The sequence below is a fragment of the Heterocephalus glaber genome, unplaced genomic scaffold, assembly GCF_053883595.1.
Source record: "Heterocephalus glaber isolate CG9 unplaced genomic scaffold, H.glaber_assembly_v1.0 deba00001442, whole genome shotgun sequence".
In the NCBI taxonomy this organism is placed as follows: domain Eukaryota; kingdom Metazoa; phylum Chordata; class Mammalia; order Rodentia; family Bathyergidae; genus Heterocephalus; species Heterocephalus glaber.
This window is the reverse complement of record NW_028258296.1, coordinates 10,917,828-10,936,588: the sequence shown is the minus strand read 5'-3', so window position 1 is coordinate 10,936,588 and position 18,761 is coordinate 10,917,828. Positions and strand designations below refer to the sequence as shown.

The 18,761-nt window shown below is 38.4% G+C and overlaps 1 protein-coding gene across 8 annotated transcripts in view; it reads left to right on the top strand.

Moving 5' to 3' along the window:
* Erich3 (glutamate rich 3) overlaps window positions 1-18,761 on the top strand; it is a 105,985-nt gene that overhangs the window by 85,348 nt on the left and 1,876 nt on the right. For all 8 annotated transcript variants that reach the window (XM_087212906.1, XM_013070956.3, XM_004841575.4 and 5 more), the window contains 2 exons: window positions 12,450-12,575; window positions 15,929-18,296. In XM_087212906.1, the coding sequence (XP_087069032.1) occupies window positions 12,450-12,575; window positions 15,929-18,261 (2,459 nt within the window). In that variant the 3' untranslated portion in view covers window positions 18,262-18,296. The remainder of the gene's footprint in view (window positions 1-12,449; window positions 12,576-15,928; window positions 18,297-18,761) is intronic.

Genomic DNA, 18,761 nt, shown 5'->3' with positions numbered 1-18,761 from the left:
ACATTTTCTTTATCCAGTCTCCAGTTGATGGGCAATTGGGCTGCTTCCAAATTTTAGCTATTACAAATTGTGCTGCTATGAACATGGGTGCATATATATCACTGTGGTATGATTCTTTTAATTCTTTGGGGAAAATACCCAGCAGGGGAATAGCTGGGTCAAATGGGACTTCCAGTCCTAGTTCTTTGAGGTTATCTCCATACGGATTTCCACATTGGTCACCCTTCTTAATTCTGAGAAAAATATGTTTTCAAAATTTTGTATTATGAAACTCTACCATATTTTAAAAATTTATGAATTCTTTTAATGTCTATAGTTATTTTAGACCCTTAACAGTTACTGCTAAACCACTGGAGTCTACATCAAAGAATGGGGAGTATGAATAGCTTTCTAGTCAACTGTTGATATTAACCTTATACTATGCGTGAGGCACCATCGTCACTAAGAAATGTATAAGGGCAAGTTCTTCCCATAAAATATTGAGAAGAAGCCTTAACCCACCAGTGACTAGGCAGAGATCAGTATCTACCCATGCATAAAATCAGGGAATGTACAAAATGCTGAAGGAAGAGAAGTTCCAGTTGGTTAAGGACTCCTGGCAAGTTTCCATGAAGGATATGTATGAGAATGACTTTGTGTTGTATGTTCTCAAATGGCCCACAAGGCCCTAGAAATTCGTTATCTAGGCCTTTCCTGAAAAGTGTGTCAACTTCTTCTCTAGAATTATAACAGACTCTGAACAATTTCAAAAGGGCTTTGCCATGTATGATTCAAAATTCTTATTAAGATATATTTGAAACCCTTTTATAAAATAATTCTAATCTTTGATCTTAAATTTCACTGTTAAATTATGGTAGGTTATACTATATAATATGGACAATTTACATAATTTGGCAACCTGCTCATTAAAAAGGTGAAGGTGCACGGGGGTATAGCTCAGTAGTAGAGTATCTACCTACCACGTGTGAGGCCAGAGTTTAATCCACATCATAGAAAACACAAAGATAGGGGAGTTAACATTCCATATTAGTAGTGACATTATCATTTTAAAATTTATACTGAAAAACTAAATTGCTTAGCCAGACTCATGTAAGTAAACACCTTTTTATAAAGAAGGACGCAAAATATGTCAGTTGTACTTAGTTGTTGGCTAGAATAACAATAGTGGAGAGGTTGTATCATGATCCTGTCACTTAGCTGAAAGTAATTTTTTCCCTTGAGCTAGGAAAATGATGAGCATTTCAGTTTATTATTTTTCTCAAATACATTGGGAAACCTGTATATTTGACTTGATAACATCTATAATTTTAAAACATTTCATTTTTTTTTTCCTCAGGTGGGTTCAAACTCAATGGGAAAGTGTGGGACTGTTTATCTTGTTTTTAAATTTCTGTTTTTATTAGTATATGTTTGCAGTGCATAATGATTACAGTTACCATGGGAAGTTAGTACATGTCCATAACACATCTTAATTCTTTTTTTAAATTGATGATATTGGTACATTTAAGGTATACAATGTACTGACATTCATCGTTGGAAATTTGCACCTTTACCTAATCCATCTGGGTGCTTATTTTTCCCCCTTCCCCTGCCCTCCCTTCAGCCCCTCCCCCCTCACTATCTACAAAGACTTTGCTTCCAGATTTTCTTTTTCTCTTTTTGTTCCTTCCCCACCGCGTCTCTTGGCTCTTTTCCTATTTGCACAAGTTCTATCTCCATTTTTTTCAATTCTTTTTTTAACCCCCTTTCCCTCCTCTTTCTCTCTCCCCTCTTCTTCTTTTGTTCCCCTTCTCATTTGAATAAGATCTCCCTACTTCCTATCCCATATAGTTTATTTTGTTCTTTATGTATATTTTGGGTTTCTCATATACGAGAAACTTAAGCTTGTGTGGTTGATTCATTTTACTTAATATTACTATCTCAAAGTGCATCCATTTTGCTACAAATGACTTAAGTTCATCTTTCTTTACAGCAGATTCATACTCCACTGTGTTTAAATACCACAAGTTTTGTCCATTTATCTATTGATGGACATAAAAGCCACTTCCAAGATTTGGCTATAATGAATTGTGCTGCTCTAAAGATGGAAATGCATATGTCACCGTGGTATGATGTCTTTAAATCTTTTGTAAGATACCCAGAAGGGGAATAACTGGGTCAAATGGAATTTCTAGTTTTAGTATTTTTAGGAATCTCCATATTGATTTCCACAGTAGTTGTACTAGTTTACATTCCTACCAACAATTTAGAAGGGTTCCTTTTTCCCTGCGACCTCACCAACATTTGTTATTATTTGCTTTCTTGATGATGGCCAGTCCTTCTGGGGTAAGATTGAATCCCAGAAGCTTTTTAATTTGATATGATCCCATATGTCCTTTGTTTCTTGGTATTATTTTTTTTATCGTTGAGATTCTCTTCAGAAAGTCCTTGCCTACACCTGTATCTTCCACACAGTTAACTGTTTTTGTTTCAACAGTTAAATCTTTGATCCATTCTGATTTTAGTTTAGTACCCATAAGATATATAGGTATAGATTAAATATTTGCATGTAGGTATTTAATTTTCTAAGCACCATTTATTAAATATTAAATTCTCTTTCATCCATGTATGTTTTTGGCCCCTTTGTCAAAGATCAAATAGCTGAATGTGCCTGGGATTGTTTCTGCTTCATTTATTCTGTTCCATTGGTTCATATGTCTGTTTTTGTGCCAGTATTGTGTTGTTTTTAATCATAGTAGCTTTGTAATATAATTTCAAATCTGGGATTCCAATCTGCTTCCTGCTTTGCTTTTGTTACCCAGGGTTGCATTTGGTATTCTGGGTCCCTTCTGAGACTGTTTATCTTTGTTAAGCTCTAATATATGTGCTAATTCTCTTTATCAATGTTTAGTTCTCATAACCATGTAATGCATAGACATGAAATATCATTTATAAAATAGAAAGAGATAGATTGAATAATTACTCATAGGCTTAGCAGACACACAAAAATAACTTTCAATATTTGGCCAGAGTTTTTAGTTCTAAACCTAGCTCCATTGTTGCATTTTTATAAAATGTATTCTGGTTTATATGTTAGTGTCATGCCATTATCATTTTCCCTGTTGTTATGCAATTTTTATGAACATGTTTAATGTCTAGGTATTTCATTCTGTGGTTCTCTTATATATTAACCATTTGGCTATTGTAGGATATTGATATTTTTCCTACTTTCATTATTATTATTAGTACTTAAATTAGTATTTTTTAACCCATGCTATTTCAAACTTATATTTATTTCCTTAGAATAGGTTACAAAAAGAGCAATTTTAGGTTCAAAAGTTATAGATATTTTAAGGATTTTAATAAATACTTTTTCTTCATAAATAATTGGTTTAATGGTTTAAATACTATGGAAAGAAGAATAAAGTGAAAGTCTTCTTTGCTAAACTTCTAATCTTTCTCAACAATAACTGTAGATAGTTTTTGTGTATGAGACTAGAAATTTTAAAGACATTGATATATATTAATTATATCACATATGATATAGATATATTAATATATACATACACCTATATTGTTTTTATATACACATGAAAAAAAAATTATTTGTATTCTGCAGTTTGCTTTTTTTCACCTAACATTATATCTTAGATGTCCCTTTTCATCAGCACACATTTCTATTTTATATTATTCACCTGATATATTATACTGTATTGTGTAGTATTTCATAAAAGCAAACTTTATTTAAAACATGTTACCTTCAGTGCAAGAACTCATAGTTTTGTTCTATGGGTCATTCTCCCTAAAACAGCAAAACTTCCCAGAGTCAGGAAATATAAAGCACATTGGAAAGTAAGACATGAATAAGTAAAACAAAATTAAGACCATGGAAAATATTCAGAATGTAAAGTATTAATGCTACCAAGAACATAAGAATGAGTAGATTGTAACATTTGGGTTCTAATGTTTTATAAATGCAATAATCAAGAAAATGATGCAGTGCATCTCTAAACACTTCAGTAATGGAATTGAAAGAAGTCATAAATATTCTCAAGTACTTTCGTATGAAAAAAAGTTTCTAAGAAAATTTTAGGTAAAACCATCAAGGTCCTGACTGCATAGTTCACAACATCCATATTGATGCCAAATACATTGGTCAACTGGGAGAAAATACCTGACATTCACAACTTACAGGAGACGGTTATTTGATTCATGGTTTCAGTGGATTCAGTCCATTATCAGCTGGTTTTAAGAGAGAAACTTCATAATGGAAAGGCATAATGGGACAAGGTGGCTTAGTCCATGGCAAGGCGACCCTCCATGGACCCCACACATGCCCAGAAGTGTGTTTTACAAAATACCCAAGTGGATCACAAGCCAGTTAAGTTGACAAGTTTAACCCTCACACCAAACAAAAAAGTTATGGAAAGTTTCTGCTTCTTAACCGAATCTTCAGTTAGATGGCTTAGGAGTAGAGACACTGACCTACAAAATATGGGCTCATTTAGATGACTACTCTGCGAAACACAGTTTATGTACATTAGGCCAGAAAGCTGGTGAAGTCATAAGGTTGAAATATGTATATTTTACTTAGATCTTTAATTAGAACCTTAGGTCAAAATGAAATAAAGGCTGAGATAATATATAAAACAATTTGTGTGGTATGTATTTCAATTTAGACTTAAAATGAAAACTATGATTATGTTAAGAATAAATATACAGGTTACAGCTAGTGATGGTAAAGATGTTTTATAGTATCCAAACTAATAGACATTAATAGTGAGGTAATATATTTTAATCTGAATTGTTTTACTTGAGATTACAGCAATAGATAAATGACATATAGTCACTGCCTTCATAACTTTTAGGTTGATATCATAAAATATATTCCTTTTTACTATTTTAAGATGTCTTACTTAATTTAGCTTTGTCCTAGAAATCAACAAATCAGGTCAATTGATTAAAAGGTGCACTTTATACAGTGAAATTGAAAAAGTAAAAGATTGTAATTGTAAAAGACTACAATGAGACAGTGTTCTTCAGTTAGGTCAGTATTATAGGGCATGGTTTGATTTTAATGCCTTTTTCCTGTTGAAGCTCTCCTAATGAATTGTGACACCAAGTTTGTAATATATTCTAAAGGTGGAACAATTCAGGTGCATCGACATGCCAATTTAATATAATGTATACATTATGAACATAAATAATATAAATTCATAAGGTGTTAAATGTATATGAAAGTAAGCCTTTTATATTTCATATGTAGATCAAGAATGATCATATTGTTTGGCCGAGGTAATTTAAACCTAAATAATGTTATGACTAAAGTAAAAGGCATTTTGTCATTGTATAGACAGAATAAACAAAGAAATCACATGATGTGAGTTGAGGTCTACATAAAATTTCTGAATGAACTGTGGAACTATAGTAGTTTGTTTCAGTAGATTACTTTTCTGCCAATAAATATGTGTTGGGCATCTGCTTTATGTCACACACTGCTCTTGGTGTGAACATAATGAAGTCCCTGTCCTCACAGAATTTACATTCAAGGAAGGATTATTCCTAACAAGTGAAAAGTAAATATGTGATGGGGTATTTGGGACATGTACTAGAAGAAGGAGAAAGCAGGATAGGGAGATGGAATAATGGCTTGAAGAAGGTGTAGTATTTGAGGGATGGCCTCCATACTGGTAGCTAATCTGAGCAGAGATCGAAATGAATTGCAGAGTCCAGCAAGGGCAAAAACCTTAAGTTGGGGGCACAGTTACTGAACAAAGAATTTTGAATAGGAGGCCAGTAAGACAGAAGTGGAGCGAATAGGAGATGGAGTAGTACAATATGAGGTCACAGGACCAAGTTAGAGGTCATCAGGAGGAGTTATTCTGATATAGGAAACCTTTCCACTGGAAGGATTTAAGCGAACAAATAGCAAGGTCTAAAAGTTTTGGAGAGATTATCCTAGCTGCTGTGTAGAGGAGAGAATTTGACTTTGAACAGCTGTGGCCTTGAGTTTATAATTAATCCTGAGATCTTGTGGTCCATGTTTCAATGTCAAAGATAGCACAAGAACATCTTTACTGTGTAGGTAGATGTTAGTCATGAGTTTTGTCATGGGAAGTTGTTGGGAAGATAAGTGTCTATACAAAGAATGATCAAACACAGGGATATTTTTCAAGGTGACCCCAACTTGGAATAAACTTACGTATATCTGTATTTGGCTTTTATGGCTCTCTCACATTCTTAAAATTGAGGTACAAAATTCTGTTTCTTCTGAGATAGAGTTTCGCAGGATTCTTAGCATGTTTTAAGACAAGATGAGCTTGGTTTGTTTCAAATCAAGCAGAGTAGAGTGAATGAATCAGAGTCATTGAGAACACAGGCTACAGAATATGAAAGATATAATGTTTTCCAAGTTAAGACACTTGTGTTTTGACATCTGGGAACCTGGAAAAGAGAAATGATAATGAAAATTAGATTAAGTACCTAATAGAATAAATTGAATAGACATTGTTTGCTTCATGGCTTCATTAATTTTTAAAATTACATATACTAGTGGTTTTATGCCCCCTCATATTTTTTCTGCCCAAACTCCTCCACAGACACAATTGGGTAGAAAATATTTGGTGCTTAGGAAAAGAAACAAAATCTCTAAAATTCCCATCATACACAGTAGGCTAAGATTCTCAGATAATTCCTCGGACTTGTCTTCTTCCTCCCCTGCACAATTTTCATCTAAACTGTGCAATAAAGACACCGGAAGCCTATCAAAGAAAACAGGCAACTGCACGAGAGAAATACTGTGGCTTTGCTTTGTCCCTTTTTGCATTATTTTAATGGAGAAAAATGCCTAGGGGATGTATAGAACTATGAAAAAAAAAAAAGAAAATGGAACAAAATGAGCACAAGAGGAATTACAAAACTAACTAACTAACTGAATAAATAAATAAATACCACCCTGGAGCTATTTCTAGCCTAGAAAATTATAACCTTTGCCATCATCATTCTACACATTTTTTTTTAAAGTCGAAGCTTATGGTAAAGAATTTTTGAAGTCTTCCAATTACCCATTTAAACTACCTAAATAGTGCTTCAAATATAATTGGAGTGTTGTTTTTAAATTTATTAAATATTTATGACTACTAATTCTGTTTGCATCTTGGCTAGTAGATACTAAAAAGCCAGTGTTTATATCTCATTTATGAGAGTCTGAACTATAGGGTATAGTGATTTGTCTTGTTTTCATCAAAGCATTTACATTATTGCAGTAAGTTTCCAAGTTTCTGTATTGATAGTGACCAGTTATATGAAGGATATCAGTCAACATTTAATAGAAACAGTAGAAAAATTCTGTAAGATACAATACTGGTTCAACTGGTGAGATGAGCTCAGGTATCTAAGGTCTTCCTATTTGAATGAGGAAGAAAGTTTAAAAATAATGCAGTTTAAAAGTTAACAAATGTTTTGAAAGTTTGTTCCTAAATCTAGGGAAGGATACCATCCAGATCACAAAATTCAAAGAATTTGCTATGTGGGGCTATATTAGCGAAAGTCATCAGGAGTTTTCTGAGTGTATTTGCCATGAAAAAAGGAATGGCCTGATGGAAATTAAGAGATTACTTTAGATTTTCAGGGTTGGAAGAGTTAGAAGCATGGGTGAGCTGAAGAGAAAGCAGAAGAATGGGCCTGTGACAGCTCACAGCCCTTTAGCTCTAAGAAGGACCCTGGCAGCACCAAAGAGAAGGGCAGCTGCAGGGGTACAAGGACTATGCCTGCCACCCGGGTGGGTTTCCTTCCTGGTAAAGATGGTGGTGCCAAGCGTGAGGGTCTGACCAAGCCTGGCAGCTTCGGCAGCCATGGGCGCATTGACACGTGCAATTACATTTCTGAGAGAAAACACAGAAAGCTCACCTTCTTTCCTTTCCTCTACCGCTCTTGCTCAATTGGTAACTACTCCAGTTTAATGCTTCTGAGAAGAATGTGCATCCAGCTGGAGATTAAAAGCATTCAAGCAGCTCACCACACCCTTCTAAAGGAAAATAGCAAAATAACAACTCTCATGTTTATATAAACAAAAATATCAGTCATTTTCATATTAAGGACATAAAAAGGATTAATATAATTTAGAAGGTTGATTTATCAGATACCTATCATGTGCTATGTGCTTTTATTCCCCAGGCACACAGAAGTTTTGAGTCCACATTCTGTGATATAGTGCAATAAAAAGTAGAAATTATTCACAAAATATAAAAAAATCATCCCACCAAAAATTTTGGAAATTTGAAAGCAGTACTCTATAGATAATTCCTAAGTCTAAGAAAGAAAGTCAACTCTCTAGATTACTAATTGTGTGTTTATTAGAACCAACAGCAGTTTTTGTAAGTACCAGTTTCAAAGTGTAGCCTCAAACAACTCCTCTGAAACTAGAGCAAAAGAAATTACTTAGGAATAAACAAAAAGTGAGCAATAGCTAACCATCCTTCCAGGGATGTATCAGAAGGGAAAGCATAATATGTATGGACTGAATAAAAAACTGATAAGTGTAAAATCAGTGCAAATATTTGAGCAGAAGATTAAATATAAAGATGCTGATGCTTTTTGACAGATTAAATTATAAGCTTAATGTAGAATGTCTCCAAATCCTAGAGTTAATATTTTAGGATTTGAAAAAAAATTTAAATTAATTTTTTAAGAAATACACCAAGTAACATGGAAATATTTACAGCAGCAGCAACAACAACAAAACAATAAACACTATAGCAAAGAAAAACTGGAACTCTGGAGAAAATTCTGCAACATGTACAGGACAAAGGATTGGTACTTGTGTACATAAAGAGTTTTTACAAATCAGTAAGAGGTAACCACCATGCCAGTAGAAGAATATGGAGTGTATAGCAGGAAATTCACAGAAGGAAAGCACGTCTACTAAGACAGAAAGGCCTGTATTTGCCATCACCTGTCAATTGCTAAACTATCAAGACAGAAAGAAGGGTGGAAAATTTTGGTGGTGTTGGCAGTAATGCAGCGACATAGGCCTTTCGATCATTATTGGTGAAATTGGCAATTGGTACTTTCTGTTTGGGAGATTGAGAAACAAATATCAAGAGCTTCTAAAAAGTATATGCATTTTGACCCAGCAATTCCAATTTCAGGAATTATTCCTAAGGTATAAATATGTATGAAAAATGATTTAAATAGTTTTATAATTATTAAATATATTAAATAGTTTTATAATTATAAAACAATGGCAATAATCTCTAACAATAGATACTTGGCTAAATTGTTTTAATAGGCTTTAATAGAACATTATATGTTTATTGAAGAATTTTTAAATTTAATGATTTGAGGAACTATATTGCTAAATGAGTAAAAGGAGATGTGAGATGCTATTAATAGTAAGAACAAAGAAAATATTTGGAAATCCATCAAAATGTTAACTAATAGTTCTCTCCGGCAAAACTATGGATAATCTTTTTTGCTCCTTTGTATGATTTTTTCTTTTCAAGTGTAGATGGATGAATATATACTATTTTCATGCTTAGAGAAAGTACAATATATATTATTTTAAAATATATTGATTTTCAGGATAAAAAGTTAATGTTGTAATGTAAAATACTTTGCTGCTTTGGCTAGCACCTTAAAGTATCCTATATAATTTAAATGGAAAAATGTTTTGTTTTTCTAAGAAATTCTTTATAGGCACTGTTCTGGTTTGCTGTTAATGCTGTGAGAAGTCACCTTTGTTTTTATCTGACACCTTTATGAGAAGTAGAGGACTGAGCCTTACAGGATGAAGGGCTAAATAGGTGGGAAACAAAGTGACAGATCACATTGCTCACACAGGCATCTCAGCAAGCGGAGTCCTCCTCTTTTACTATTGGTGGAAAAAAGTTGGTGTTAGATGCTGGCCAAGTTCTTGCCTTTTTTTAAAATTCATTAAGTTTATTGGTACATTTTAGGTATACAATACAGTTACAGTCATCGTTGGGAACTTGTACCTGTACACGATGTATCTTGATTCTTATTCTTTCCCCCTTCCCCTGCCCTCCCTATTTACAAAGACTTTGTTTCCGTTTTTTCCTTTTCTCACATTTATTCCTTTCCCTTCTTTCCTTTCCCCTACCCTCCCACTTCACCTTCCCCTTTGGACCTTTTCTTCCTATTTTACATTATCTATTATACATTTTGATCCTTATTTACACTTTCAGTTTCTCATGCCAGAAGTTTTAGTTTCAGAAGAGCATCTGAGAAATAATGTCCAAGTGAGGGCTCTGCTGGTCTCACACTTCGGAAGTCCTTGTTGCGTAGACCAGTGTCCCACTCTTGAGGAACCTGATTAGGCAACACCTAGCTACACAGGCTGTCATCCACGTCCAGATGTGTCATCCACCTTCCCTGCAGGGGGTGAGCAGTCCCATGTCAGAGAGGACAGGCTTCACTATCAGTTCGAGTGAGTTGTAATTTTCAACTTATGCTAATATTGTTTGGCTTCTTAGAATAGTCTTTTGGTTCAATAGCTACTAATTGTTTCATTATTGTTTATTATTGCTGTTGTTATTATTATTGTAAGCCACATTTCTTTATAGGCTATAGACTGCTTGAACAAACTAAATATCTTATTGCCACTGATGAAACAAAACTTTATGTAGTTGCTATTAAGTCATGCTCCCATCCCCTGGTCCTACCATCCTTGTGATTTCCACCACTCAGTCAGCCAAACAAATGTGTATGCAAAGATAAAAGCACTGCTTAATTAAATTCTTTGCATAGTATTTACATGTATATATAATGTTTATTAACTACGCCTCCAAATTATTGCACTGTAAGAAAGTTTTTTATTTGATGTGTTGCCTGAATGAGGAATACTTTTTAAAGAGAATACATTTGAGCTATATGATGCTCCTCTTTCATCTCCATGTTTTTCTTGTTGAGATGAATATACTTAAGCTACCATTTTCCTGCTACAACCCACTGGAGGCAGGTATCTCGCTGCTTGTTTCCAAGCACAGTGCAAGCAACCAGTGATTACCCCTTAACAACGAACTCTAAGCAAGAGGCATTTTTTGAGCTCTGATAGATTAGCTGTATCAGAATGCCAAGGGAGGACAAAGGAAGGAAGACAGAAGGAAGAAATGGAAGAAGGGAGCAGCGCAGCAAGGGAGGAAGAAATGCAGGGAGAAGGGAGGAAGTTTCGGAGATGGCGTGTTTTTACCTCAGAAGGTAGAACTAGGTGTAGTATTATGGAGACAGCTTTTGTTAACTAGGAAGCAGCATCCCAGGTCCTCAGATGAAAAGCAAGCTTCGGCGGGAGATGGTGAGAAACTAAAAACAAACTTAACTGACTTGACAGTTTGGCCTAGATCGTAGCACACTGGATGGTAACACTGATAATAAAAGTGCCCATCATCATCAGTACCATTAATTAAGTGCCCAGGAATTTGCTAACAAGTGGGAGCAATGCTCTATACCAGGGACGGTGAACATATGGCACGCAGAGCCCCTCATCGGTACATGAGCCCAGCAGCTCCCCAGCAGCTGGGGTGTCGAGTCTTCAGGCTTAATTGCAGAATTGCCACTTTGCAATAAATAAGTGAGTTTTGGGTTGCAGTTTGGGCATCTGGTCTCTAAAAGGTTTACTATCATTCCTCTAGACGATACATTACTTAATCCTCTCAGTAACCATTGAGTTTATCTCTCTTTTTGACAGATAGGTAAACTCAGGCTTAGATTTAAGTAAAAAACCTGATCCAGCTGTGGGGGGATTTAGCTCAGTGGCACCACACCTGCCTTGCAAGCACAAGGTCTTGAGTTTGATCCCCGGTACTGAAAAGAAAGCAAACAAAAAAACCTTATCCAAGGTGACACAGTATGGGAATTTGGGACTTGAACTGAGGCCTTTGTGATCCTGAAGTCCATGCAAGTAATCAGCTGCAGATAACAGGAATTTTACATCAGCTTTTACCATCGAATTTACAGGAATCATGTAATAGCTTTTTTTTGCTTCTGTCCAAATGCAGTGAGATAGGGGGTCAAATCACTAAGATCTACTAATGGATGAAATGAGCACAGTGTAGTCAGCTGTGGTCATTTCAGCAATTTAAAAGAGCAGTGGTGATTAGTGTCATAAAAGCCGTAACACCCATTCCTACAAAGTAAAAGGCAACTAAGACTGCTTTTCCAATCATTTCATTGCATGTGCATTTGGCAAACTGTCACCGCTTCTGGCTGTCATCTTTTTAATGCAAGCATTCCTTTGCATGTATCTCTTTACTTCATGCTCTTCTTTGGTACATGGTTTTCTTTTTGAAATCATAGCATGGGAGCTGTTTAATCTTCACAGATTTTGAAACAAGGTCATTTTAATGTGAGTGCATTTAAATGGACCCCACTTGCTTAAATGATATGAAATAGCTCAGCAACATTCCCATGACCTGTTTTTGTACCTTTTGATACTTTATATGATCTCTAATCAGTTGGACAGATAATAAGCGAAACCTTGGTACCTGGCTGCCACAGCCACTATGAGGCCCAGCCTGGTGATGGCAGCTCAGATGACTGGGGGACGCCTGGGAGGAAGCTGGAGATCGACATGTGTGGAGGTAAGGGCGCCTTATCCCGAGAAAAGACCTTCAGAAATCCTCTGCAAAAGACAGCCCATTTCCGTCTCAGGTCTTCTTCCTGGCATCTATTTTTTTTCTTTCTTTTCATCTAATGAACACAATGGCAGGAGATGGCTGAGAAACCTAAAGGGAACTTGGAAATTGACTTTAGCTATGAATAGTATTTTTTTTTTATTACCTTGTTGCCTATGATGAAAAAAAGGACTCTGGATTCTTAATTTCTGGCGGAGATTTTCAGGTCTGCCTGGATTCATAGCTTGCCTCCCAGTTAGTGGGCCAGGTAGGTGGATTTGCCGTACCTGACCCAGTTGGAGACGTCAAGAGCCAAGACACATCATATTTCACAATGATTCATTTAAACCTCTCATTCTTCTCTTAATTAGGAAAGAATTCATTGCCATCACTACGTGACTTGGCTTTCGGTGATGAGTATTCCATCTGCAAGATTGCCACTTAGAGATTGATTCCACAGACCATGACTCATGCATTATCTGGCAAACTTCTTATGTCTTTGAAATCAGGTCTTCTCATCTGTAGTGAATGTAGTGAATGTAGTGAATTTTCTGATGTGAATATATGTATGTGTATATGTGTGGCCATTTTTTCATTCCCTGACTACACTAATGAATAAATACATGCATTATATGACTGTATTACTGCCACTTCCAATGTTTAATGATTGTAGTCAAGAGCCACGAGGCATTTGAGATTTCATCCTATTTTTAAGTGAACAGCTTAGCCAGCCATGGCTTCATGGACAATGGTAGAAACCACAAGACAAGTTCCATTTCTTACTGTGCATCATGAGGGCCAGATGACACTTAAGGAAGGAGTGGGGTGAATTACAAGAGAGGGATCTGGTGGGGACATTTCACCCAAGGAGTTCTAGTGTAGCTCCCCAAACATTTATCTTGAAAAGCAGCTGGAGTAGTTGTGATTGATCAAATCTAATTCAAACAGGAAAGTCTAGATGCTAGCAAGCTATGGGATAAGAGTGGGCAAGGAAGATTTGATAGTTTGCTGCAGGCTAGGCAATGTACTAAGCACTTCACATGAACTCTCTCATTCACTATTTTGTGAATTAAGGATGGCTATCCCATTTTAGGGTTCAGGAAATGAAAGATTGGACAGGTGTGACTTCCCAAGGGCGTACAATGAGCAAGTGGCAGAGCTAGCATCCTCAAGAGGTCTGACTTCCAAGTACACACTTTTCCCACTGAATCAGATTGCCCATTTGTGAAGGCTGCTTGCTCACAAATATTTTTTTTTCTCAAGGTTTGGAAAAACTCTTATGAGGTTACTATCAAAGTCATATGCCGTGTTTTTGCACTGGTATTTCTAAGAAAAGCTTCAATTACTCCTAATCCCTTGTTTCAGGAATGTCCTGTCCAACTTCTCTGTTGTGTTGTGCTGTGTTGTGTGTTCATATAATAGCTCAGCTGGTAGCCATTATAACTTTCTTTCCTAGAATTTAGGCATAGTATATTATTACATGGTCACTAGGCTATTTTACGCCCTTGTATTTCTGAATATTCTTTAATTAATCCATACGTTTGGAGGACATCTTAGAAAGGCAGAGGATTTTATTTAAATGTTTTTCATAACTGACTTTTTAATAAAACTTTCATGCAGGAATTTGGATAGCAACAGATATATTATTAGAGAGAACATATTGTTTCTTGCTTCAATATAATTTGGTCTAAATTCAGCAATGATCTGTAATGAAATAAAACAGTCAACATGAATTTCCTAGATGTTCTCTGAACAGCTTGGTTCTACACTTCCTTCTGGGAGCTTTTAGATACACTTTAGGAAATAATCTCTGTGACATACACAGAGGACTACCTACAAAAGTCAACCTCAGCCCTGATGATAGATCTGACATTTCTGTTTTACTCCTTTGAAAGAAGATAACAAAAGTTACCTTCCAAATACATTTTTAAAGTGAAATCTCATATTAGCTATTATTGTCTTACCAAAAAATGGTATATCATACTGATTGGCAAGAGACTTGGGGAATCCCACTAAAGATAGCCATGTTTTATATTAGAAAAAATGGAATGGTAACAGTCCTGGATGGAGTGTTAAGACTAGGGAAGAACTGGATTTTAGATGTCTCTTAGATTGTCAGTGAAGCTATTGCAGGTAAGATAACCAACAAAATAAGCAGGTAAGAAAAGATGAGGAAGACACATTTACTTACTTTGCAAGTTTACATAATTTAAAGGTTAACACCTTGGTATGATAATTGACCTATAGTATATAGCCCAGTGTCTTTCATAAAAGAAAAAGAACAGAGTAATAGAAATTATTAGGATGAGGATTTCTGAAGCTTTTATCTCCCTATTATTCTTTGGTTGGAAAACTGGATAATTAGACATGACACACATTTCCTTAGTTTGCATGGATCACTCAAGAACATATGGCTTTGTTAAATAATAAGGAATTCATTCCAAACCTTTTAAAAAATGTGGTAAACCTATACTGGCAATAGTATCCCCAGATTTGCCAGAGAATCATTGGTGAGAATTATGAAATATTTCATGAAGGTCATTTAAGTTGAAAATTGTCCTAGACTACAAAGTCTGTCTTACCCTGTGATCCTATTTTGCCAAAGGCAAATCCATTTCTGAATGTCGATGGTAGGTATCCTGACCTGTAATACAAATTGGAGTCTTTAGTGAAGTCTTACTTTGAGCTGAAAAGTTTTTTGATGACTAAATCTAGATATAGTAGCTTTAAAATATGGGTGTGATAGTTGATTCAATTACCATCTCTGTATTATGATTGTGTTGCTGTACGCCCACATGAGTAGCAGCAGAACATAGTTAGAAAACAGTCATATTATGGTGCTATAGGAAATGATGGCTTTAAAGAAAATTGAATGTTATTTTTATTGGATTTTCTGCAAGTATTCTATTTCAAGGGAAAGCAGAATGTTAGGATGTAGGCATGTGTGTGTACACATATATGGGGAGAAAGAGAGAGAGAATTTATTGTTTTCAAAGCATCAGGAATTGAGGGGTTTTTGTTTACGTATTTCCATCATTTCTGATGCCTAACTTAATATCAATGTATAGTAACTGTATATCCATTAAATCGGAAAGCATTTCTTTACAGAATGAAAGGCCCTAATTAAACCATGGTGTATATTATAGTCAATAGCACCATAGAACTAACCTAGCTGATGTTTCATACATAACATGCACGGCTCCTTGACAACAAGTAAATCTCTTATGAGACAAATAAGTATCACATAAGGTCATATGTAATATCTTCTCCTTTGTCTGTTTTGATTGAAGTAATCTTATCTTTTAATCTTATTTTTATAGCACCAAATAGGAATTTGGTGATGGAGAAAAGGGCAGCACTGAACTCAAACAAGAAACCCAACCAAATTACACAAGAAACACATTATCTGGACAAAGAAGCACCAGAAGGTGGCGAAGGTCCCCAACATCAGGATGCTGAGCTAATGGAAGACAGAAGAGATGCAGCCCAGCTGGAGGAGGCAGGGGTTGCAGAGTTTCCCTCAGGGGAGTGGAAGCCCACAGCAGAGCAGCCAGCATTAGCCGAACAATTAACAGAGCCAAGAGAGACCCCTGTGGGGCTAGCAAGTGGGGCAGAGGCAGAAGAGGATGAGAATGGCAGGCTGGGGAGAGAGGAGTTAGACCTCACGGGAAAAGCAGCAGCAAGGGAGTCCATGAGCCTGAGTGGAGAGGCGGCACCTGAAGAACGGGCCCTGAGGCAGACAGAAAAGGCAGCTTCTCCCACAGGGGAGCAGGGCTCAGGGGAGCCAGTGCTTCCCAACAGCTTCCGGCACCGTCAGGAGGTGGTCACCTTGAGAGGGGCTGCTACTCCAGGAATGGGGGAGGCGGAGAACCAGGAGGCTGTCAGGGAGGCAGCGTCCCAAAGGCCAGATGCGGACGGAGGTGAAGAAGAGGCACCCACAGAGCTAGAGGACGTGGGGGCTGTGGAAGACGCACCATCCTTGAAAGAGGATGGGCTGGAAGAGGCAACCACCGGGGGACAGAAGGCAGACAAAGAGGCGACGGAAGCTCTGGAAGCGGAAACACCTTCAAGCTCCTCAACAGCGGGGCCTGCGGCTGAGGCAAGCTGCATGGGAACTGCTAATGGCAGCCTTGAAGATCTTCCCCAGGAAGCCACCGTGAGGGAGGAGACTGTGCCTGAGCTGGGGCCTGATGGGAAAGAAGGCAGGAAAGAAACGTTACGGGAGCTCTTAGGTGTAGCAAGAGAGAGGGGAAAACCCGGGAGCCCCCCCGCATCTCTGAGGGAAGCTGGATCTGAGAAGAAAGTGGTGACGTGGGCAGATGCCCCGAAGGCAGAAGACACGGGAGAGGAAGAGCAAAAACGTAAAGTGGAAGAGAGGAAAAAAACAAAGGAAATAAGATCTGAGGAGCAGGCGAAAGCACCCAGAAATGAAACGGAATCTGATGGTGAGGCTGTAGACCCCACAGAAGCAACTGGCTTGACTGAAGGTACAAGGCTTCCGGAAGATTCCCAGAGAGAAAGGGTTGTTAATTTGCTGGAAGCAACACTTGAATTTGAAAAGTCACCTGAAAAGGTCACAGCACTGAGGAGAGGGAAAGGAGGAGAAGGACTGAGTGAAGCCGGAGACACAGAGCACAAAGGCTGGGCGGAGTGGGAAGGGCAGGCGACCAGGGTCCCTTCAAAGCGGGAGAAAGGGCCTGGGTACGGAAGAGAGGGGCCATCAGAGGGGCCTGGCAGTGAGCCCCCGAGCGAGAGGAGGGTCCCCGACCTCACTGTCCCAGACACGGCACAGGCTGAGGAGTGTGCGGCGCTCCGCCAAGATGGCCTTGCTGGGCCAGAGGGCAGGCGTGAGGAAGGGGCTCCACAGGGGCCAGAAGGAGTACAGGCCATGACGGTGACCCCGGAGGCTGTGCCTGAGGGAGATCCCCGGAGGGCGAAAAAGTTCAGTGAAGAAGCAGAGCCTGAGGACCCTGAGGAGGAGGGGGCTCCAAAGTCCACACTGGAGACAGAAGTGATGAAGCACAGCAGCACAGAGAGGGAAGGAGCCACAGGAGGAGAAACGGAGATGGCTGGGGAGGATCTGCAAGAAGGAGGAGTGGAGGGGACAGAAGCAGAGAGGAAGGAGGTGTTGGCAGATTTGAGGACAGCGGAGGGGAAAGCAGTAGCAAATTCAGCTGCTTCCTACTCAGGTGTTGCTGGGGAGGAAGCCAGGCTCCAGGGGGACAAGGCACCAGGGAAAACAGCAGCTTCAGAGAGGGTGGTGGCAGAGGAGATGGTGTCGAGCAGGGGAGAGGTGACAGTGGCTCCCATAGCACAGGCTGAGGCGGGAGTGCTTCCAGGACCTTCCAGGGGGGAAGGGGAGGCCCTGAGGCTAGGACAGGATGGAGAAGGCGGAGAAGCAGGGGTGACTCTGCCTGCAGGCTCAGCACAAGCGGGGGAGGCAGGACCAGGGAGTAGGGACCCCGGGCAGGTTGCAGGGACAGGTGAAGAATCATCACAAGAGGGAGAGTCAGAGCCCAGCAAAGGGAGCCTAGAGGCGGTGGCCATGCTTCCGGGGAAGTCCAGAAGAATTACTTCCGGTGACTTCTCTGGAACCCAAGAGAAGCAAGAGCGTATGGTGCAAAGGCAAAGTGAGAATGCGGATGTTCCCTGAACAGCAGGAAGGACTACGAGCTTTCACAGCAGATGGTGAGTTGGAGTCTGATCTGTTCGCAGGATGGAATAAAAGCCCTAGCATGAGTCTCCTCTCCTTGGGGCGGGGATGTCTCTTCTGTCGGTGTCTGCTCTGCTTGCTTGCACACATGGGCTTCAGTTCTGTGCCACTTGGTCCCAGCTTTTGAAGAGAAGGGCTCAGGAGATGGAGGAGGGACCACAGCACACACAGGAACCCATGTAGATTCCTTCCTGACTCTAAAATCACGCCCTGTCTTTGCAAATACAGCTCCCCGAAGTAGTGAGATCCATGTGTCTCTGTCCAGGTCTCAAAAATGAAACCCAGAGAATGTGCCGCAAGGTATAGACCGCAGAAATAAAGAATCAAACTCTCTTCTGGGATTCTAGAATTCTTTAGCATTTCAAAGGAAGGAACAATGGCTGTTAGTGATCCCTGGCCTTTAAATGGGCTCCATGCATTTATTTTTATAGTATTATAAA